At 40.2% G+C, this 21,925-nt stretch overlaps 3 protein-coding genes and 1 non-coding gene across 4 annotated transcripts in view; 1 reads left to right on the forward strand and 3 right to left on the reverse strand.

The window, feature by feature from the left end:
- mtrr (5-methyltetrahydrofolate-homocysteine methyltransferase reductase) overlaps positions 1 to 14,056 on the reverse strand; it is a 29,283-nt gene extending 15,227 nt beyond the window's left edge. Inside the window, 19 exon segments of the mRNA XM_030757204.1 lie at position 2,685; positions 2,746 to 2,800; positions 7,777 to 7,819; positions 7,821 to 7,853; positions 7,855 to 7,881; positions 7,883 to 7,948; positions 10,225 to 10,278; positions 10,280 to 10,318; positions 10,471 to 10,572; positions 10,574 to 10,624; positions 10,727 to 10,753; positions 10,755 to 10,781; positions 10,783 to 10,842; positions 11,238 to 11,466; positions 11,468 to 11,740; positions 11,856 to 11,973; positions 12,147 to 12,300; positions 13,011 to 13,155; positions 14,040 to 14,056. Coding sequence (XP_030613064.1) covers position 2,685; positions 2,746 to 2,800; positions 7,777 to 7,819; positions 7,821 to 7,853; positions 7,855 to 7,881; positions 7,883 to 7,948; positions 10,225 to 10,278; positions 10,280 to 10,318; positions 10,471 to 10,572; positions 10,574 to 10,624; positions 10,727 to 10,753; positions 10,755 to 10,781; positions 10,783 to 10,842; positions 11,238 to 11,466; positions 11,468 to 11,740; positions 11,856 to 11,973; positions 12,147 to 12,300; positions 13,011 to 13,154 — 1,503 coding nt within the window. The 5' untranslated portion in view covers position 13,155; positions 14,040 to 14,056.
- An 814-nt stretch (positions 14,057 to 14,870) lies between these two features.
- cct5 (chaperonin containing TCP1, subunit 5 (epsilon)) lies at positions 14,871 to 18,879 on the forward strand. Its single transcript, XM_030756820.1, is given in 13 exon segments — positions 14,871 to 14,975; positions 15,359 to 15,419; positions 15,589 to 15,753; positions 15,981 to 16,179; positions 16,931 to 17,123; positions 17,229 to 17,349; positions 17,352 to 17,377; positions 17,472 to 17,591; positions 17,751 to 17,826; positions 17,829 to 17,935; positions 18,013 to 18,150; positions 18,235 to 18,415; positions 18,562 to 18,879. Coding segments are annotated over 13 exon segments (1,620 nt in total). The 3' UTR covers positions 18,690 to 18,879.
- cmbl (carboxymethylenebutenolidase homolog (Pseudomonas)) lies at positions 18,869 to 20,615 on the reverse strand. The gene is given in 7 exon segments (XM_030756821.1): positions 18,869 to 19,621; positions 19,732 to 19,761; positions 19,763 to 19,824; positions 19,905 to 20,047; positions 20,146 to 20,253; positions 20,400 to 20,506; positions 20,508 to 20,615. Coding segments are annotated over 7 exon segments (738 nt in total). The 3' UTR covers positions 18,869 to 19,441.
- Positions 20,616 to 21,385: 770 nt separating this feature from the next.
- trnat-agu (transfer RNA threonine (anticodon AGU)) lies at positions 21,386 to 21,458 on the reverse strand. Its single transcript has one exon. It is a non-coding gene; the product is annotated as a tRNA-Thr (tRNA).
- Positions 21,459 to 21,925: the final 467 nt, after the last annotated feature.

Consider the following 21,925-nt stretch of genomic DNA (forward strand, 5'->3'; position numbering starts at 1 on the left):
GGTGAAATTATTTTAGGCCAATTACTTCAGCACGGCCATTACTTACAGCTACCTATTTTGAACAATTTCAACTGTTTAAAGATATCTCCGGCACAACAAGTGCTACAAATGACTCCGTTTGGAGGAAATTATAGAGTCTTTATCCACTGTATCTGGTAGTGTTTATTGGATCCTCTGCTTAAAATGTGCATCATTCTGTTTATCAGCCTCCTTAACACAAAAAAAAAAAAAAAAAAAAAAAAAAATATAAATATATATATATATCTTTAATCAAATCAGAATTTAATTTCAACTACAGAAGCATGCTGCAAGAATAAAAGCTTCTCTCTTTTTGCCTCGATAAAGATGCCTCTCCCTCCTCTCTGTTCCGCTCTTCACTGCCAGCTAAAGCACTCTCGCACACTCTTATCCTTCACTCACCGGTTTCCTGTGGGCCACTGGAGACCTCTATTGACCACAGCATCAATAATGCAGGTCTCTAATGTCTCTGCACATCTGATAAACTACAGCCACCCTCTCTCCTGTCCATTCCCCCATGTCTCTCCCACAAACACACACACACACACACACACACACACACACACACACACACACACACACACACAAGCAGCTAAGTGAGAGACTAATGAGAGGAGCGGAGAAGTTTTGACATTGCGTTAGATGTTGCTGTTCAACATGAGCCTCAAAGCAAACCTAATGGGCACTAGCTTAAAAGGGAGAGCAAATCAATGACTAGCTAACTGAGGAAAAAAGAAGGAACACTTGGCCTATTTAAACTCAGCACAGCTAGCTAAAGTCTATGCAATATTTAAAGTCCATTCATTTATGCAATGTCTTCCTCCCAATGAAATCTACAAACAGCCATTCAAAGTAAAGTATACAGCATAATTTGCAGGTCTGGCAAAAAGAATCCAAAACAAGCTTGAGACAGATGCGCGCATCCATACAGAAGGGTGACGAATTAGAGGAAAACTTCCTTAAAGTCTCTTAGTAAAGTGTTAGGCTGCCAGTTGCCACCAGAAGAGCTTCATTGTGCCTTGGCAGGAATTCTCTGAAACTCTACTGGAGAGATGAAACACACTTCTTCCAAAGATACTCCCACATTTGGTGATGGAGAGCGCATCTAATATGCTGAACCGAAAATAATCCAAAGGCGTATATATGGGTTGAGATCTGGCGTCTACAAAGGCCACAGCATATGATTCATATAATTTTCATGCTCTATACGTCCCCTTGTGCCCTATGGAAGAGAGAACTGTCCATCCAGGTAGAAACTATTCATACCAGGATAGAAATATTTTCACTGGAGGTGGTCACTCAGAACACCGTACTGCTTTGCAGTGTCCCAAACCATGTCAACACAATGCCAGCACACAGTATAGCAAGTCCGTGGATCCCCTTGCTGCAGATATAAAGTTCAGGTTTTTCCTTTAAATTGCCATCCTGTACAGTAAAAATTATTGTACCTATTACTTTTTAAACTTCTAAGTACTTCTACAAATCTAATTTTATATTAATGCCAGTTTTTATTAGCTTAACAGAGCTTCACTCTGATGTTATTAACTCTCTCTCTGCCTCTCGCTCTCCTTAACGCTCTTAATGTCCAATAATTTGAAAGCTCAATCCACCCTTGTAAAGGATTTGGCAAAACAGCAGATTTCCAGTGGATGCTGTTTCATTTCCCAGCTGCCAACAGGGCAAAATCAATATTTTAATCATACAAACTGCAACTCTCTTGTCCAGCAGTGCCTAATAAATAACTTGAGGATTCAGTGATATATCATGATGCATGCATAGGAATAAAACAGCAGCAAGATTTTCAAACCGAGGTTAGGGAGCTATAAGACCAAACAACACGCATACACACAAACATCATCCATGTATTTCTATACTACGTGTGTAAATGAGAAATTTTAATTCCATCCATCCATCTATTCACTTCCGCTTATCCCATTCAGGGTCGCGGAGGGGCTGGAGCCTATCCCAGCTGACGTAGGGCAAGAGGCAGGGTACACCCTGTACAGGTCGCCAGCCTGTCGCAGGGCCAACACAGAGAGAACAGACAACATCCACACTCACATTCACACACTCGCATGTCTTTGGACTGTGGGAGGAAACCGGAGTACCCGGAGAAACCCACGCAGACACGGGGAGAACATGCAAACTCCACACAGAGAGAGAGAGAAGGAGGGGGCTGGGCCAAGGTTGGAATCGAACCCAGGCCTTCCAGATGGTATTCTAACTGTGAGGCAGCAGTGCTAACCATCTGGAAGGTCTGGTAAATTTTTAATTACTAATATTAAAAAAAATTTTCATAATGAACCATATATTTTGATTGGGTGACTGCAGCTCTAGCCTGCAGACAGGTTAGCTTAGCACTCTTATTACTGAGCCACCATGATGGAATACATGCTGAATGTGGTTTGGCATCATTGTGCTGAAATTTCTGGATGTTGCTCCAAAGCTTGGGTATACCGTTCAGCATTGATGGGGCCTTCACAGATGTGTAAGTTACCCATGCCATTTGCTCTAATCCACCTCCATACTATACATGCAAGATAATTTTATTGTGGCAGATAAAATAATACCAGCTAAAGTTAGGAAGATTTAAGCAGCCAATGTCAATTGGAATAAAAAAAAAAAAAAAGACATGCTTGGGGGGGTCATTACTTTGGATGAAGGACACTAGTGCAGTTTTATACAGTATAAAGTGTATTCTTCAGTCTTACTTTCCTGTCACCTTACCTGGCTGCTGAATAAGGCCGGGATTGCAGTTTCGGCAAATGCTCTGAAATGCAGCACAAATGTCAATCATCTTGCTGTCTTGCTAGGATTTGGTTACACAGTCAATCATGACAGAGAGGAGACAAATTATGTGAAAGTCATTTCAGTCCATTGAACATCCTACCTACCAATCTATCCTCAGTAACCCCCACCCAGGTTATAGTCTTGTTTCTAGGACACACTTCTATATTTATGAAATTACAAACTCAGGGTTATAGAATCCCAAGTGTCCAGATGTGGAGCCAGTAGGAAACAGATTGCTTATGCAGACCTTATTTCAATGCCAGCCATGAAGGTGCCCTCTTTTGGGTAATGTGTCGCACACATTATAAATGTGAGGAGGTGTCAGTTAAATCAGGAAAACTTTTAAGAGTTTGAGATAACTTTTCACCTGATAGCAACAAGATATGCCGTTCTCTATCCAGTACCCAGCACCACTTATTAGACGCTGGCAAAGAGAGATATTCAGAGTTGTGCGACGTGATTGCTGTCCACTCGCTTTCATTTTATTTCTATCTCAGTGATCGATGAAGCTGGACAAGTAAACCACCACCATATGTACCAGCTGAGGCTGTACAATAACACATTTTTCTGCTAAATTGCCAGAAAGACAAACAGCTGGTCTAAATCTGCTCTCTCCTCTCTTTCTGGATTTCTGACATCTAAACAGCTCAGAGTTTCAGAGAGACAGCGCCGCACTTTGACGTCCATTTCATCTCTTGAGCTGAAATTTTTAAACAAACGCAAAGGCCTTGCTGAAACAGCAGCCATCTGCTAATAACTTATCCACACAGCCTCAACAATCAAAACAGAAAAAATAGAAACAGAGGCCAGCATCAGTTTTAGAGAGTAAAGAACAGTAGGTTAATAAACAGATTAAGCAAAAGATTATGGGGTTTTTTTTGTACATTTTCAAGGAAGTGAAGATATTTAATACCTGGTTGGGATTTGGGTTTTTTACCACTTCATGTTGGAACTGGAGTGTACACTTGAGTACAGTGAACTCATTGTTGTGTTCAAGAAACCAGTTTGAGATGATTTGTGCTTTGTGACATTTTCCATTATCCTGCTGGAAGCAGCCATTAGAAAATGAATACACTGTGGTTCATAAAGGGATGGACATGGTCAGCGGCAATACTCAGGTAGGCTGTGGCATTTAAAGGATGCTCAATTGGTACTAAGGGGCCTAAAGTGTGCCAAGAAAATATCCCCCACACCATTACACCACCACCATCTGCCTGAACTGTTGTTATAAGGCAGGATGAATCCATGCTTTCATGCTGTTATGCCAAAAACTGACACTACCATCTGAATGTTGCAGCAGAAATCGAGACTAATCAGACCAGGCCAATTTCCCACTGTCCAATTTTGGTGTGTCCTGTGCAAATTTTAGCCTCAGTTTCCTGTTCTTGGCTGACAGGAGTGGCCACCCAGTGTGATCTTCTGCTGCTGTAACACATCTGCTTCCAGGTTCGACGTGTGCATTCAGAGATGCTCTTCTGCATACTTGAGTAGTAACGAGTGATGATTTGATGCATTCCTATCAGCTCAAAGCAGTCTGGTCATTCTCCTCTGACCTCTGGCATCAACCAGAGCACTGCTGCTCACCGGATATTTTCTCTTTTCTGGACCATTCTCTGTAAACCCTAGAGATGGTTATGTGGAGAAATCCCAGTAGATTAACAGTTTCTGAAATACTCAGACCAGCAGGTCATCTTGACCATCATGCCTACATGTCTAAATCCAGTGAGTTGCTGCCATGTGATTGGCTGATTAGATATTTCTGTGAGCAAGCAGTTGAACAGATGTACCTAAAGAAGTGGCCAGTGAATGTGTATGTTTTACAGCCTGTCATCTTAGTGAAGCATAAAATCATTTTTACTATTACAGAAAATCAGATGTGTACAGAAAACCTAGACGACAAGGTAAAAAAAATCTATTTAGGAAAAAAATATATAATTTTATTTGATGTAAATATAATTCAAGGGGCAGTTTTGCAATGTGAACATTTGAAAGGCTGCATAAATATGTTCAATAAAGGTCCCTTGTTATATAGTGTTATTATATGTTTTGAAGTCTGAAAATAGCAGCATCTTTTATTTCTCTGTGGAATGGCTCAAATATTCAGCATGACTTGTAATATGTAGCAAAAAGGTCTTACATTCTGAAAAGAGTCCAAATGTTTAAACTTGGAGGCTTAAAATGTATTAATGTATTACAAGGTGAGCCAAGATTACAGGATGGCCTTGTTTTGTTATAATCAATACGCTTGTAGTGGAGATACAACCCACAGTGAATCATCTGTAAATAAATCTTTAGAGATAATTAGAGCTAAGCTGCAACACAACGAATAAATAAATCTTTCCTGTTTTTAAAGTTTCTCAAAAATCAACACTGAGTTACTGCTTAATGGGACAAATCCTCACACGCAACATTTCTGAGAATCCTTTCACTCGGTGAAAGCGCACACAAAAGCGCATCAGAGGGCGTGTCGTGTATGTTAGCGCTTATCCTCTACAGCTGTGCAGAGCTTGAGCTGCTGCCTTTCTATCACAGAGTGACAGCACATGTCTGAATCAGAGGACAATCAATCCATCATCTCACATCACTGCGCTGCAATGATACTGCTGGTAGATACAGAGGATAGATCACTTTAAAAACCTCTTGAGTGCAACGCTTTTTTGTTGCAGTCAGTGGCTCGAGGATACATTTTTAAATATGTAATCCAAAAAAGGCTAAAAAAAAAAAAAGAAAAGAAAGAGGAAAAAAAAGCATAGTCCCAAGATCCCCACTATGTTTTCAGGGGTATCATCGATCATAGTGCACAACAATATAATCTATTTCATCTCAAAAGTCTCTGTGCTGCAATTTATATGCAGAGGTACCATTTTAGTAGAATAAATGAGATAGAAATGTGGTTGCACATAAAAGTATATACTTCTCAAGATTTATGGAGAGTTTCTTTGGCTGTGCATGGAATTAGAGAAGTTGTTAGCATGAAGGCATTAAGTGGAATTCTCCTTGGGATGGTTTTTGTAGTTTTTAATAGCCTACAAATGCTAATTTCAAGTTATTTCTGAGCGAAGGACCTGCTAGCTCATGGTTTTCCAAAACCATTTAAACATTTTCCATGGCATTTTTATTACGACTTAAACGAATAAAGTGAGAATATAAGTGCGTTCTCTGTGACCAGGAAAATTCATTTTAAATTGAATGCTTCTCCTGCAAACAGAGGGGCCTCTAACCTCGTGGGATACAGACATATTCCCTTTACTTTACTTTAGGGAGAATTATTTTCTTCTCCGAGTTATATTCAAGCTTAAAAAAAGAAAAAAAAAAAAAGAATAAGACTACACCTTTGTACAATTTCATTTGAGGCCTGCAGTAAAGCAAATTGAAAAAGATGCTCATGGACAGCATTCAATTCTCTGGGGCTTTGACACCAAAGTTTTTATCTAACACTCTGTATGAATCAATGAACAATCAGCAAGACAGCTGGCTCTGAGGAGTGGGCATCTTTCTCAATTTATACCCAGCATCTACTTTTGCACCCAGCCTGCACTTAGGCCAAAGACATGTGGTTCCAGAGACATCTCTCCTCATTATTTACAGTTAGTGTAAAACAGCCTAAACCCTAATCAGCAAATGCCTCCCCTTCAGTTGAGGTAATGAACCAAGAACAGTGCAAAAATGCAGCAGTGTACTTTAACAGCGACACCCTGAGTCAGAGTTTACCATTAACCTATGATCCAAACTGACCCCGCGCATTTGTGTCCTTGCAAAGCTCGTGGCTCACCAGTATACCAAATAACAGCTGCTGCCCTGAGGGGCCCACAACACCGCATTCTTCATGAGGGCACGATTGTCCCCGTTGCCAATTTCTGCATCAGTTCACCACAGTAAAGGTGCTGTGGTTGGCAAGTAGGCCTAAAATAGCTGACATTGGGGTAGGCCAGGAGCTGTGACACAGCTGTTTTAGAGGACAGCTCACTTGTACATAAAGCTGTATCCAACTAATTTCAATTCATTCATTCACTGTCTGCTAAGTTTCAGTCAAAGCTTATTAGATCTATACCGGAATGAATGACCAGCCAACTATCTTATGAGCTGAGAAGGAAATTTGGTTTCTTAAGCACAGTTCACGTCCAAGGGGTCAAAGAAAAGGAGAAGATAGGTGGCAGACAAGCAGCAAAAAAAATAAATCATCATTATTATTAGCAAAGTGGGAGATAATGAACAAACTTCAAAAAAAATATCTTGACTTAGAGCATCAAGATTGGCATTATATTACAGAAACTGGGAAACGAACCATACTGAGCTGCACATTTAAAATGAGACGAGGAAATGAGTGTTGACCCTTTGGGGAACCTTTTTGATGCACTACGTCTGACTATCTGGTATAATTAAATGCTCTGACCAAATCAACCATGAGCCCTGTGCTCACACAACATGCTTTACTAAGTCTACAGTGACCCCTACTGGATGGAAATGATCCAGACAGACAAACCCTGAATTACAAAAACAGAAAGCAGGTATGACAATAACCCAAGGTCTTTGTAAAAGTGAAATAAATAGTTCTCAAGCAAATTACTCCACTGACACTTAGTGTAGGTGCAGTCAAAATCCCACTTTTGACTGCCTCAAGGAAATTCTCCATTTCCTTGAGGCAAAATGAAAACCTGTTTGTAATTAAACATGCATCTATTATAATTAGGAATTTTCAAAAAATGAGTTTTTTGTAGCCACTGGAACAATCCTGAGCATAAAATGTAGCTATCTATGAAGATTGACACAAAATTATGAATATAAATGTGATTTTGATCAGACTTTGTATTTTGGAATAGATGTCACAGTAGATTAACCACCTAGAAAATATCGTTTTATCTAGCAGATTGCCCACTCAGTAGTCATGTGGAGGAAAAAAAGTGAAAAAAAGCCAGAAATTTCTGTGTGAGTGAGCTAACAGCAGGGAGTCTGACCTATGAGGAGGGTTGAGAGGAGGTGAGCAGGATGGGAAGGCTGTAAGAAGCTCCAAAAACACTGAGGCTCGGTTCTCGCACATACAGGTTTGTAGTCTGCAGCACCTTGTTTACTGCAGGAGCTCCTGCAGTCTCCTCCTCTGCGTACTGTCCCTTGTATGCTCCACCAGAGCTCGCAGAAACGCCTGACAGAGACACAGAAAATCACACGTTCGGTCACGTGAAGCCTGTTCTGCACCTCCATCAGCAAGCAATGATGAACTTTTCACAATGAACTACAGTTTCAAAAAGGAGAGCAGCTCCTTTACTAAGTTCCTAGAAAATGGAAGTCATTACAAGTCTGAAATCTATACAGGTAGAACCTTGACTCCTGCCCGTTATGTAATACAAGCTATTTTATATGCACAAGCATTGCTTCCACTAAAAGTATAATTTTGTTAAAAATAAAGGCTTTTAAGACTACCAAGAAATTAGCAGAGGCAATCTTTTAATTCTCAACAAAGTCCTAAAAATCTATTAACAAAATTAATTACGCAGTTACCTTTGCAGAGGACACGCTGCAGTTTAATCGGCCTTTCATTAGTAACTGCTTGTTATTTTATTGTGAGCAGCAATTAAAATTAGGAGATTAGAGGGATCATGAGAAATATTAAACGCTTCTGCTTAAAATTTAGTCTGCAACATGAATCAATCACAATCCGTAATCTGAACTTCTAAATATCTGTCAAGCATAAGTGCTCCGTATAATTCTCAGTGACTCATTATAGTTGTGCCTGCATGTATGCGAGATTTTGTGGCACATTCTTGTAGACTGCACTGAGCAACTGTAAACATTTTCTCATCAAACTGGAGAAATCAGGATGTATAGCTGTATCTGCCTGTGTCTGATGCTGTTACACCTAAGACCGGGAACTGTTCTTGCCAAAGAACAGGAGGTATTATCTTTCCCAATCCTAAAAACTGTGGAGTTTAAAAATTGCAGGCTTTAGAGAAACAGCTGAACTGTCTGCACTACACAGGCAGGTGTTGTAAAATAAACTTTTTATTGTCTGTAAGTCTTCAGAAAACACAGTGACATCAAAAAAAAAAAATCTATTTCTGTGCAGGAATTTAATAGAGCAATCTGTGAACAAAATGTCTATAAACACTTCAGAGGGAACTGAACTGAGTGCAACTGCTAAAATTTAGATATTCTACAGCTTTCTGACACATTATCAATTTTTTTGAATGCAGCTCAAAAATGTTCTTAAATAAAATCCAAGCAGAATTTAATCGTAATGGTTCTCTAACTTAATTCGACTTTATGGCTCAGCAATATTTTATTGTGCAGGGTTTTATATTTCAGACATTTTTAAATGCATAACAAAAAAATTTATTCCACCTGTCCATTTTCTTCTATTTATTATACTCTGGGTTGCTGGAGACTATCCCAGATGTCACAGGGCTAACACATAGAGAAGACAACCATTCACACCTACAGCCAGTTTAGAATAACCAATCAAACTAATAATAATCTTTAGACTGGTGGGAGGAAGCTGGAGTACCTGGAGAAAACATGATAACCCCACACAGAATCCAGAGTCGAACCCAGGACATTCTTGCTGTGAGGTGACAGTGGTAAACACCACAACCACCCAGAAAATGTAACCTGTTTCTATATAAATGCAAACCTCAAGTTTGAGCATTTATTCATCAAATATAAATTGTGTTTAAATATAGTGTGATTTGGGGTTTCAAAAGGAATCCTGCACTGCATGCAGAGCAATACAATGATACGCTTATCAGAGCTTTTGGGTTATTAAAATATACTGTCTTGTGTGTAGTGAAGAGTAAACAACTGATAGAGCTCATGCCAGATGGAAATTAATTTTGTTACTTTTTCCCTTGTTTTTCATTAAATAATCAGTTAAGCTCTCATAATTCAAAAAGCAAAAAACAGAAAACAGGATGCCGTGAACATAATAACTTCACCATTAACTGTTTTTTAGGAATCAGATTTAAAGAATCAGGGGAACCTAATGCAGGCCACATCCCCAGCCAAAGCTCATAAACTGACAGAAACTCAATACTTAGGCAATTTGACATTTTTGACAGTCTTGCATAAGTGTATTAAACCAAATTGTAAACCCCTGTAAATCTTCTGGGTCCAGACTAGTGCTGACACAGACTATCTGAGCACCAGTTGGCATATTTGGTAAGGAAAACAGGGAGATGTTAAAGACTAAAGAAATAATTGCACTTCTACATGATAAGCAACACGCTTTTCTCCAAGCTTTGACACAACAAAAAAAACAAAACAAAAAAACAATGGGACATAGTGGGGTGGGGGGAGGGACAACACATATCCCTATTATTATGCTGACACACTAAAATAACAAGGACGGTGTCACATGAAAAAGTGGCTTTGCTTATGCAGTTTGAAAAGCAGTAGCTGCAAAGCAAACGTAGGGACAGATAGTACCTTCTTAGGAACACTTCTGATCTCCAGACACCAGGTGAGCAGAAACAGCAGAGAAAACATCCTGTGGGATGTAGGATGGCACCTGGGCACCTTTAAAAGGGAAAGAACGAACATTAAAGGGATGAACTTAACAGGGCAGCTTCACAGCCATGGTGATAGCTGTGATGAAATATTGTGTTGTCTGTACTGCATCACAATGTTACAGTTTTATTTTCAAGAGCGTACTAGATCCAGTACTACCCTTTTTTTCTTAGTGTCTTTTTTCAGAGAAATCTTGACATGGTGGTTCCTTTGGTTCTGAAGGCCCAACCTGTGGAGCAGATGGTCCACCTCTGCAGCCCTGTTTGGGGCAGAACACATCAAAGGAATCCCCTGGCTGATAGGCCATCGTCGGGTAAGCCTGAGAATGAAAAAAGAAACTGACAACACTGAACCGCAAACTAAATTCTTTGTTGGGGTATTAATTAGTTTCATTTAAATAAGCATTGTTTCTCATGCTTACAGAGATGTCCAGTTCTAGGAGAAGTGCTTGTCTTGACCACATCTCCTCTGGTCAAGTTGAACTGCCTTGGATATTTGCACATGATGAAGAGTTTCTTTGTGTAATGGCCCAACGATCTAAAGATAGATGGATAGATGGATGGATGGATAGATAGATAAATGGATGGATAGATGGATAGATAGATGGATAGATGGATAGATAGATGGATGGATGTATAGATAGATGGATGTATAGATAGATGGATGGATGGATGTATAGATAGATAGATGGATGGATGTATAGATAGATAGATAGATAGATAGATAGATAGATAGATAGATAGATAGATAGATAGATAGATAGATAGATAGATAGATAGATAGATAGATAGATAGATAGATAGATAGATAGATAGATAGATAGATAGATAGATAGATAGATAGATAGATAGATAGATAGATAGATAGATAATGTGAGATTGGGGGGGGTTATGGGATAAATTCAGGTTCTAACAGCATTAATCATTAATCACCTCTTCCACAGTCTCCACCTCCAGAAGAGAAACATCTAAGTAGGCAGGAGGCAGAGCAGGAACATTAAGTGAGGACTCGCACAGCGGCGGCACAGAGCATGTCAGTGAGGCTGCCAATGCAACCTGGAGAACTCCAGCTTCCTCTGTGTGTGTTTTTGATGCTGATGTGGAAACACTGGCAGCACCACCAGACTGGGATGCCAACCCAGTGCTCCCGCAGGCAAAGCTGGCTGAGATCAGAAACAGCAGAAGCTGAAGATGAAGCAACAGATGCAAATTTGGAGTCCGTGGGTACAGATGCCCCGACTGACGCGCAGTTCTGGTGGTCAGTGATGCTTAAGAGGTTCAGTTGGACATCTGGAACGGATGAATCTGGAGTTTCTTTTGGATGAATCCTCTGGGCTCTCTTTCAGTGAGCATTCCCATCGGAAGCCATTTTTGATAAGGATTCTTTGATGGCTTTCCACAGTCCTTTAAGCCAGGGGTCCACAACCAACTCCAGCCTGGAGAGAACAAAGTTCACAAAAATGACAGCAGTGTAAACAAGAGGAAAAGAATGTGGGTTCAATATAAAATGCTGAAATTTGGATGGATACATTTCTTTCTCTACAGAACTACCCTACACCATCATCTGCATAACCCGTTGCATAAAATTGTTTGGCTCCGAGTTCTTGTAGACGGCGTTCAATGGTCTTGCCGCAGTTGCAGAAATTTGCATAATTTGTGTCTCCTAAAGCTGGAGCAGACAGAGGGAAACAGACTGATACTCTGCAGCAACTGTTCAGAAAGTAACAGAGTGCAGTGCTCTGCATCGTGATGATTTATACAAACATGTTTTGCAAATTAAGCTCCCATACTGACAGATGAGCTACAAGAGGAGCTACCACAGACCTTCATAAAGGAATTTACCTAAAAGTGCATAACAAAGGTGTTTATAGTGGTCAGTGGAGAGGGTCTTCCTCTTGATGCTCTTTACAAATTGAAAGGCATTATCCGGTGGTTCCCCATCTCCAGTAGTAGAAACGACAAAGACCACTGGGGCACTCTCCTTCTCCAAATTGTACTGGAATTAGTTATATGAATAACGAGAGACACACAATCATCAGTCAGCATCATTTTTACTAAAATGTTGCTGATGTGTTATTGTGAACAAGAAGCCATGAAGTAGACGATGGGCTCCAAGAACAACACAGTTCCAAGTGTAGCAGAGTAATAAAGTTAGTTGAGTTCCACTGCCATTTTTAGGTAGGTTCATTTTCAGTTTTTTTAAGTTTATGCATGTATTTAGTTGTTAGTGCTCCCAATTTGTGGTGGGCCATTGGTTGGGGTTAGAAGACGACGAGAAGAATGGATGAAGGATGATGGTGTGCCTATGGTAACCCTGCTGTGTGCAGCCCCTTGTTCATCCATGGCCTTCATGTGGTGAATTGTGTTATTTTACTTTACAAAGACAGCTTGGTTAAATTATGATATATTATGCAGTGATGTTTGAATTTCTTGTTTGTTTGTTTTTAGTTAATACAATTTAATGACACTTTCTTGTATTATGTTGTGTTTTAAGTGCGGTACAGTTAACTTTACCAGTACCATTTTCAGTTGCTATGTTTGGCGTTATTTCTCCTTTTGTAAATCTTTGTCTACCACTGCTGAACTGAGGCCTGCATGGTAAAACTTTCTCTATACAGATGCTGAAAAAGGAAGGAATAAAAGCTGCATGTTTTCATTTATTGGGAAAACAGACACAACACTACACAAGTGAAAGCTAGAATGTACCTTTTCGTTCTCATTCAAGCAGCTGAGATCGGCAACCAGCCCGTGCGCCTCTGCCTCCTCGGCTATCCCTTCTGCTATGGATTGGGCTTGGCCCTTCTGAGACCCATACAGGACCACAAACCGAGGTTTCACTTCACAGGGCATGCTAGACAATCCAGAAAGAAACAAGTTCATTTGTGGCTTCTACATGGCTTTCTTCACGTGTTCCAACAAGGACTGTGTGCACACAGCCTGATGATGAAGCACCTAATGCACATTTGCTACGCCCTCTCTGTAAATTGACAAAATATCTCAAAAAAATATCGCAAATACAGCTGTTGTAGATATATCATTACTCATAAGTAGTACTAATAAGTTGATTTGCCATGTTAACCAACATTGCTTACCTATGTTACCACAGTGTGTAAATTTAGATAACAAATGAAGTACTTGCTGACTGGTATTTGCAAAAAAAAAAAAAAAAGATTGCCAAAAAATGCTTGCAGCTTAAATATTAGCAAAGTGACTTTATATTCTTTATGTATCAAGCTCAAGATATCATTAACACTAAAAATGTCTTTCAAGACAGATCTGACCAAGAGGGCATCAGAAATTGCAACAAACATAAGCTCACAGCATTATAAAGATATTTTAAGTGGGTAAAAAGAACAGTGTTGATTATAATGTAGGTACAATAACACAGAATCATAAGAATACTTGCAAAATAGTTAATGTCTTTATTTTATGCATATCCCCTTCATAAATCCTGTTGACTACAGTCTATTTACCAACATAAGCAAAGACATTACACATAAAAAAAACACACAGAAGCATCATTTTTCATTTTTTAGCACAACTCCAGTTCTAAATGTATAGCTAGCGTATTAATTTAGTTCTGATCTCAAACATTTCTGTTTGTAATCCACGGTAAACATACAGAGGTACCATAAAGTAATTTCTGTCGACATGACAGCTGCCACTGAGGTGACCAACGCTGAACAAAAAATACCGATAGGTGGTCAGGTGGTCGCTACAGGTGCGTCGGCTTACCAACATGCTTGAACGTTTGACAAAACACAGAACAACCTTCGTAGCTTTGAGAAGCGCAGCAGCCCTGAACGCCACCGTCAAGTGCCCGGACGTGGCGTCATTTTTTGACGTTTACAGACGTTACCATAATAGTCCACGTGGGTACAAGCGTGCTGTTTCATAAATTACTATCAAAACCAGCTGATTTATTGAAGTCAACGAAGTTGCATGTTTTAGCGAAAAGTTAGTAACAACCGACAGCTAACAAGTTAACTCTGACACACCCGCAGTCAGGCCATGTTGTCAACATATAAGTCCCGTCTTTTAAAGATAAATCTTTGTGAAACATGTTTATATGTAATTCAAATGAGACATAAGTGTTGTATTCAGTTCTCTGGAGATGTTTACCTTTACAAAAGTGCGGTGAAAACCATAGACAGTAAGATGTCCTGCCCTTCCCATGGAATTTATAATATTGTCACCACAATTCACGCGAGACCAAGGCGCAGACTGAGATTGAACGTGATCGGACGGAACCATATTGCAAAAAAACATGTTTTTACTTTAATATTACAATATTCTATATGATATGAGCTGTAAAATATTTTTCAGAATCGTTTCAAAATAATATCGTTTATTTCTTACTACCAGCCTATAAAAAAAGAGCGTACAACTGTATAATAGGCCACACTTAGTGATACTTGGTTCCGCCCTCCTCCACCCGCGGAGCCTTCCAGAAGTCGCCGGCAGACCCGTGCGGCTCGCAGCTCAGCCAAACTCCGGATCTACATCATAAAAACTCATTATCTTATTCTCTAAACACTTAATACGTGACCCAATCCCTCAGTCAACATGTCCACTTTGGGGACACTGGCTTTCGATGAGTATGGAAGGCCTTTTATCATCATTAAAGACCAGGATAAGAAGACACGGTTAACGGGCATTGACGCATTGAAGGTACAATGGGCTAGCAAGCGGTCCACAATTGGTTGCTAGAAAACTGCTGTCTTACAGTTAGTTTAATAAGTTGGGTACGCAAATCCTGTGTGACTGGTGGACTGCGATTATTGCGAACGCATTTAGCGGGTAATCTAAGTTAATGATGCAGGCGCACCCCTATAGCATTAGCCAAAGAATTAGCTTGTCATGCTAACGCAGGGGCCCATGTGCTTTCTGTAATGCGTTTAGCCGCTGGGTGTTGCTGACAGGGCTGTGCCCAAAATGATCACTGGTGATGAATATAAGTTTTAAAGCTTTCGGGAAAATAGCAACTTCTGCTTGTCTTTGGAATAAAATTCAACATGGGCATGACTTGTACATGAAATGTTTCTGTTTTGCAGTCTCATATTATGGCCGCAAAGGCAGTCGCGTCAACGCTTAAAACGTCTTTGGGACCAAATGGTGAGTCTGAACCAATCTCGTGTTGTCATGCTTAATTTTATTAGCTTAAAACTTTCTAAATGGTTAATCGTTTTGAAAGGGAAGCTTCTGTGTTGTAAATTATATGACTACTGTTTTTCTTGATTTAGGAAATGGCAATTAGAATATTCTTTCTTTACTTTGCATTCAGGTCTTGACAAGATGATGGTTGACAGAGATGGAGAGGTAACTGTCACCAATGATGGAGCCACCATTCTCAGCATGATGGATGTGGATCACCAGATTGCCAAACTTATGGTGGAGCTGTCAAAGTCCCAGGACGATGAGATTGGTGATGGAACCACCGGAGTTGTTGGTACGGAAAAGGAGGATGAGGAGCATGCCTTTAAGACTGTAGATCTGGATTTGCACTATTTTGCAGAAGTTCTGATGGTCTCAATGTAGACACCTCCATCGTATGAGAGGACGTTTTTTCTATATTGAGTTCATTTATTGTTGTTGATCACAACAACCTAACTTATTTTCTTGCAATCATATTCCTGCTTTGGTTGGTCATTGTTTTGTTTTTCTCTGCTGCCTCAGTTCTGGCCGGAGCTCTGCTGGAGCAGGCTGAGCAGCTGCTGGACCGCGGAATCCACCCCATCAGGATTTCTGACGGGTACGACCAGGCCGCACGCATTGCCATCGAGCAGCTGGACAAAATTGGGGAAACCTTCCCCTACGATCCCAACAACACAGAACCGCTCATTCAAACAGCCATGACAACACTGGGATCCAAAGTGTAAGTCTCCCATACACAACACTGCTGGGGTATTTATTTTGATTGGTTTGTTTTTTACTATTGTTATTACTATTGTGTTATAAGCAATACAATTAAGAGGGATGATATTGGACTGATTTCTATTAGTTGTCTGCATTTCCACAAGCTCTTTTGACCTATCTGGCACTTCAGGAAAAAGTAAAATTTTTCCTACATTAACTTAAAGCTGCAGATAGCAACCGTCAGTGGATTCATTTGCTGAGTATTATTTTGTTATTGAGTCAGATAAAGGGGGAAGAAACATTGTTTGACTTTTTTTTTTTTTTTAATCTTCATAATTCCTCCAACGTGGAGGAGAAGATATTTCTGTCTGTTTTAAATGAACCTACAGTTGTATTTCTGTCTGACACCTGTCCCTGGAAAATGATAAAGTGCAGATGTAGATAAATAGGCATTATGGATCAGTGCAGCCAGTGGTTTTGTCAGGTTGGCCTACTAACTTAGCATGAGTGCACTTTATCAACAGGCCCTCTGCTCACACAATGATATGCTGCACATTTTGCAGCCATCACTCTTTGTCAAAGGCTTTAATGTATTCTGTTCCTATACTTATGACAGCTTTGGTCACATTTTTTGTCAGCTGTATTGTCTCATCATAAAATAGACCCAACTACTTGAAGGTGAACAAGCCGTGTTTATTTAAACTGTTAGAATATCTAAACCTTTTTTCAGCTCGTTACTGTACTTTATCTACAATTCTGTTGTCTTTCAGTATTAACCGGTGCCACAGACAGATGGCAGAGATTGCAGTGAACGCCATCCTCACCGTGGCCGATATGGAGAGGAAGGATGTAGACTTTGAACTCATCAAGATGGAGGGCAAGGTTGGAGGAAAGCTGGAGGACACACAGCTCATCAAGGGGGTCATAGTCGACAAGGAGTTCAGCCACCCTCAGATGCCCAAGGTATGATCCAAGGGAATTTCTCAGAGGATTTGGGTTTAACCAGGAAAAAATTCACAGCTCTGTGGTTTCAGTGGTATCCCTGACAGTTTTTCCTTTATCTCTCAGGTTCTGAAGGATGCTAAAATTGCCATTCTTACCTGCCCGTTTGAGCCTCCTAAGCCCAAGACAAAGCATAAGCTGGATGTGACCTCTGTGGAGGACTACAAAGCCCTCCAGAAATATGAAAAGACAAGTTTGAGGAGATGATCCAACAGGTTGGTACCCCCAGAGTCTGATTATCATAAATATCGCAGTTAAAAACACATATAAACGTAGCGGCACATGCTTATGAAAACACTTTTATTTTAGGTCAAAAGTAATGGGGCTAACTTGGCCATCTGCCAGTGGGGCTTTGATGATGAAGCCAACCATCTTCTGCTGCAAAATGAACTGCCTGCAGTGCGTTGGGTCGGAGGACCTGAGATTGAGGTAAGATGGGTTGTAAAGTTCTCTTAAAACATTTTTATGTCCTTCATCACTTTGAGCAGTCAGGTATTTGCAGCTTTCTATCACACAGTGCTGATAAGTACAAAATGTAAAGTGGAGTTGTTAATCTTGAAGTATCTGATGTCAATTGTTTCTCTGCAGTTGATAGCAATAGCCACAGGAGGCCGCATCGTCCCGAGGTTCTGCGAGCTGACACCAGAGAAGCTCGGTACAGCTGGTTGGTGAAGGAGATCTCCTTCGGCACAACCAAGGATCACATGTTGGTCATCACGGAGTGCAAAAACACCAGGGCTGTAACCATTTTCATCCGTGGAGGCAACAAAATGGTGAGCCCAAAAGCAAATTTATAATATGTTTTTTTATTTATGCCAGTTTGGTTAACTCATATTATCTTTCTTGATAGATCATTGAGGAGGCTAAGCGTGCTCTCCATGATGCTCTGTGTGTAATCCGCAATTTGATCAGAGACAACAGAGTTGTGTACGGAGGTGGTGCTTCAGAGATCGCCTGCGCCCTGGCTGTCAGCCAGGCTGCAGACAAAGTACGAGAAATCAAATGTTAAAAGTACACTAGAAACTTCCTATCCTTGTTCCTTGAATCTCATTAACATCTATTTTCTCTTCAGTGCCCATCATTGGAACAGTATGCCATGAGGGGTTTTGCTGATGCTTTAGAGGTTATCCCAATGGCACTGGCGGAGAACAGCGGGCTGAACCCCATCCAGACCATGACAGAGGTCAGAGCCAGACAAGTCAGAGAGAACAACCCCTTCCTCGGCATTGACTGTTTACACAACAACACCAATGGTAAGGAACCAGCTGCAGCCTAATGATGCAATTGAGTAGATGCTGTTAAACTAAACATGGCCCCAGTCTCGTGCAGTACCACAGTTGCAGATGTCAGGCTCTTCCATACCAAAGCAAGATAATGTTTTTTTTCTGCTCCTGTGCAGACATGAAACAACAACATGTGATCGAGACCCTGATTGGCAAAAAGCAGCAGATCTTGCTCGCTACTCAGGTAGTCAAGATGATCCTGAAGATAGATGACATCCGAAGCCCTGGAGAGAGCGAGGACTGAAGCCCTCCTGTACACAAGAAAGGCTCGGGTGTTCTCTCGAACTAATGTTGTTCTAGAGGTTTTCAGCACTTCCCCGAGCACTGCATCCAAACCGCATTGTGTATTGCTATTTATAGTTGGATACAACATGTTCAAGCTGTTGTAGTTTCAGTCACTAAAGTTATTAAAATGTTGGTCTGTTGAAATTTCCGCACTTCTGCTTTCATGTGCTTTATTGTTTTTTTCCAGATATTATTTCAGCAACTGTTTGCAAGTATAATTAATACAGATTAACAAAACATTGTAATGCAACATATAGTTTCTATTTGAATTCCCATTCCATTAACATTAAAATCACAATTCCTTAAACTCCTAATATACTACAGAAGCTTGTTTCTGCTGTGGCTGGAAAAGAAAAAAATAGCCATCTGTAAGTCATAATTTTGGCTTAATAACTTGAATTTCAAAGGGGGGGGGGTCTTTTTTTTCCCATTTTGGCATTTTGAGTTAGTCTCAGACCAACCCTAATTTGGGGTTAGTTGAAATCTTAATATAACCTGAAATCTTGACTTGTGGAGAGCAAAAATGGGGGAAAAAACAAGCTTCAATAAGATACAGACATCAATATTCAGACTCACAAAATCAAGTTAATTATGCTCACCTTTTACTGAATAGCACTGCTACATTTTTCCATTTGGTTATAAGTTTCTGCTTAATGAGTGAAGGCATGATTATATGACTGATTTTAAAGGTGTTTCTTCAGACTTTCCCATTTACATGTACTTGTTGAGCCAGTTTAGCATGTCTTTTCTGGCCTCCTGGATGTAGGGTCTGTCTGCAGGGTTGATGTCTTCTCTTTTGCGGTGGACAAACCCGTGAGTCTGACCGGGAAATATCTTCACCTGGTAGTCCACTTTGCACTTCTCCTTCAGGTTTGCTTCGAGGGCACTCACCTGAAAAGCAAAAAAAATGTTGGCACGGAAGAAATTTAGGACATTTTAAGTTTTTATTGTTTGCATAGTTGGTCCTAAAAGACCATCCAATAGTGCACATTCACACTAACTTGGTCCAAAGGGATAACGCTGTCATTCTCCTGCAAAGATGAACAGTGTAGGGCTCTTCAGCTCATACTTGTCCTCCCTCTCTCTAATGATTCCTGCACAGGATCACATAAAATCCACATAAAAACATTTTCCTGAATGCCATACTGCATGCTCTGCTATAACAATGGCATACCATAAACAGAAACTCCAGCTTTGACCTCTGGATACTGTAAGGCCAAGTAATGTGTAGCAACCCCTCCCCAGCAAAAACCTACTGCTCCAATATGTTTGGCCCCACACCGCTCCTTCAGGAACTTCAACACTGCATCCACCTCTCTGGGAAGGAAATGTTCAGTGAGTGGACGTTATCTTGACCATTAAGCCTGACGTCACCAAGCAGTAGCTGCATCAAGTGATAGGTGTGTATGTTTTACTTGTAATATTTGTTGGCTTTTTTGTCCTGAAGCCACTCCTGAAACTTGGACCAGTCACTTGATGGACTCCAAGGTTCCTTTCCAACATAGAAGTCTGGACAAATGGCGCTGCTCAGAATAAAATAATAGAAAGAGAAAAAAAAAATCATGTGGCATGTGCAATAACTCAGCAAAATCTGAAAACTCAGTAGCCACTAATCCAATCTATGACCAAGTTAGTTATTTACTGTATTAGATTTGGCTATATAACGCACATGTATCCATTATTAGCAAGCATGTCAGCCATGTATCTAGTGTTGGGAAGCTGCCAACCGAAGATGTCTTGAATGACAATAATGGCTTTTGTCAGATCCAGCGGATGGTTTTACTACATAAGCTTTAATGTGCTCTATCTGGACCTCCTGGCCGAGCTCTCCATATTCCATCCGATCACCAATATCGCAGGGACACGGCTTGGCTTCGTTTGCCATCTGCTGACAGATAAAAAGACAGAACGATAGAAAGTGCTGGTGTAAAGGATATAGTAAGACTGTAATGCATCAAATTAAAAATAATGTCCTGCGCGCACACCTGGAGTCACTTACGGCATTTGCGCAACACAGCGACAAAGCGTTTTGCGTAGTCACTGTGTTGCGCAAATTTTTCTAAATAAACAGTTTTTCATTTTTTAATTAAACAGATGAAATTCAAAGTCAGTTTGCACAGATGCACATACCGTGCTGGTGTCCGTGTAGCAGTCGGTCCTGGAAAGTTTTAGTCTCGAATGGCTCCAAAAAAAAAGTTGAGAGGAAAAGCAGCATAAACTCAGCTGGACAAAGTTGAAATTCCTGCCACTCCCGCTTTCAAAATAAAAGTAAGCTTGGACACGATTAATGTGGTTGTCACTGCGCTTTTTACAAATACCACGCGGAAAGTCATAAAGCATATGGTGAAACATGTTTAAATAGAGTACTTTTATGATACAAACTGAACACATTTTGAGTTTTTTAAATATTTTAAACTATATAATGTATTTAACAGCCGTAATAGCAAAGATTTTCATAGTCTGTGCGTCTCCTTGCAAAATCTGGCCCCCAGACTAATCAGCTGCTGCTGTGTTTAGTACATTATCAGGTGCTGACCGTCTATCTACTGAGATTTTGCCTTGCTGGTTCTGGCTTGCTTAGCTGATCAGACTTACAGTGATATATTTGTATATTTTAGAACAGTTCATTAACTCTCTTTGTTGTACGTGATTAAAAGGCACCGCTGGATTCGAACCCAGGATCTCCTGTTTACTAGACAGGCGCTTTAACCAACTAAGCCACGGCGCCGATATGCGCGGGAATGTATACATTTATTCTGGCCCGGTGCATGCAGTCCTGATAGCTTTTCTTTTCTTTAATTATTGTTGATATTCATTGTCTTTTTTAGGTACCTGTAACGCTTTAATACTAAATGCTGGCTTTGAAATGGAAAAGACACATACAGAGAGTAAAATAAAGCTCAAAAATAAATAAATACTGAAACTATTTTTGAAGTAGAAATATCAAGTAGGGATGGCCAATCCACCAGTAGAATGTTGAGCTTATAAGTGAACAAAATTGTCATAAGTTGGACCACGTATTCATACAAAAGTACAACTCTCATCTGTTCGAATAAGCTCCCCAAAAAAGTGTGTTTCTGTTAATGTCCTGTAGATGTGACTGTTAAATAATGACTGCTACTGGACACTTTAATTTTATTTTTAAATATTGCAGGTGCTCTTTATCTTTCCACTCTATGCAACTTTGCTCCTAGT

Source organism: Archocentrus centrarchus, chromosome 20 (assembly GCF_007364275.1).
Source record: "Archocentrus centrarchus isolate MPI-CPG fArcCen1 chromosome 20, fArcCen1, whole genome shotgun sequence".
In the NCBI taxonomy this organism is placed as follows: Eukaryota; Metazoa; Chordata; class Actinopteri; order Cichliformes; family Cichlidae; genus Archocentrus; species Archocentrus centrarchus.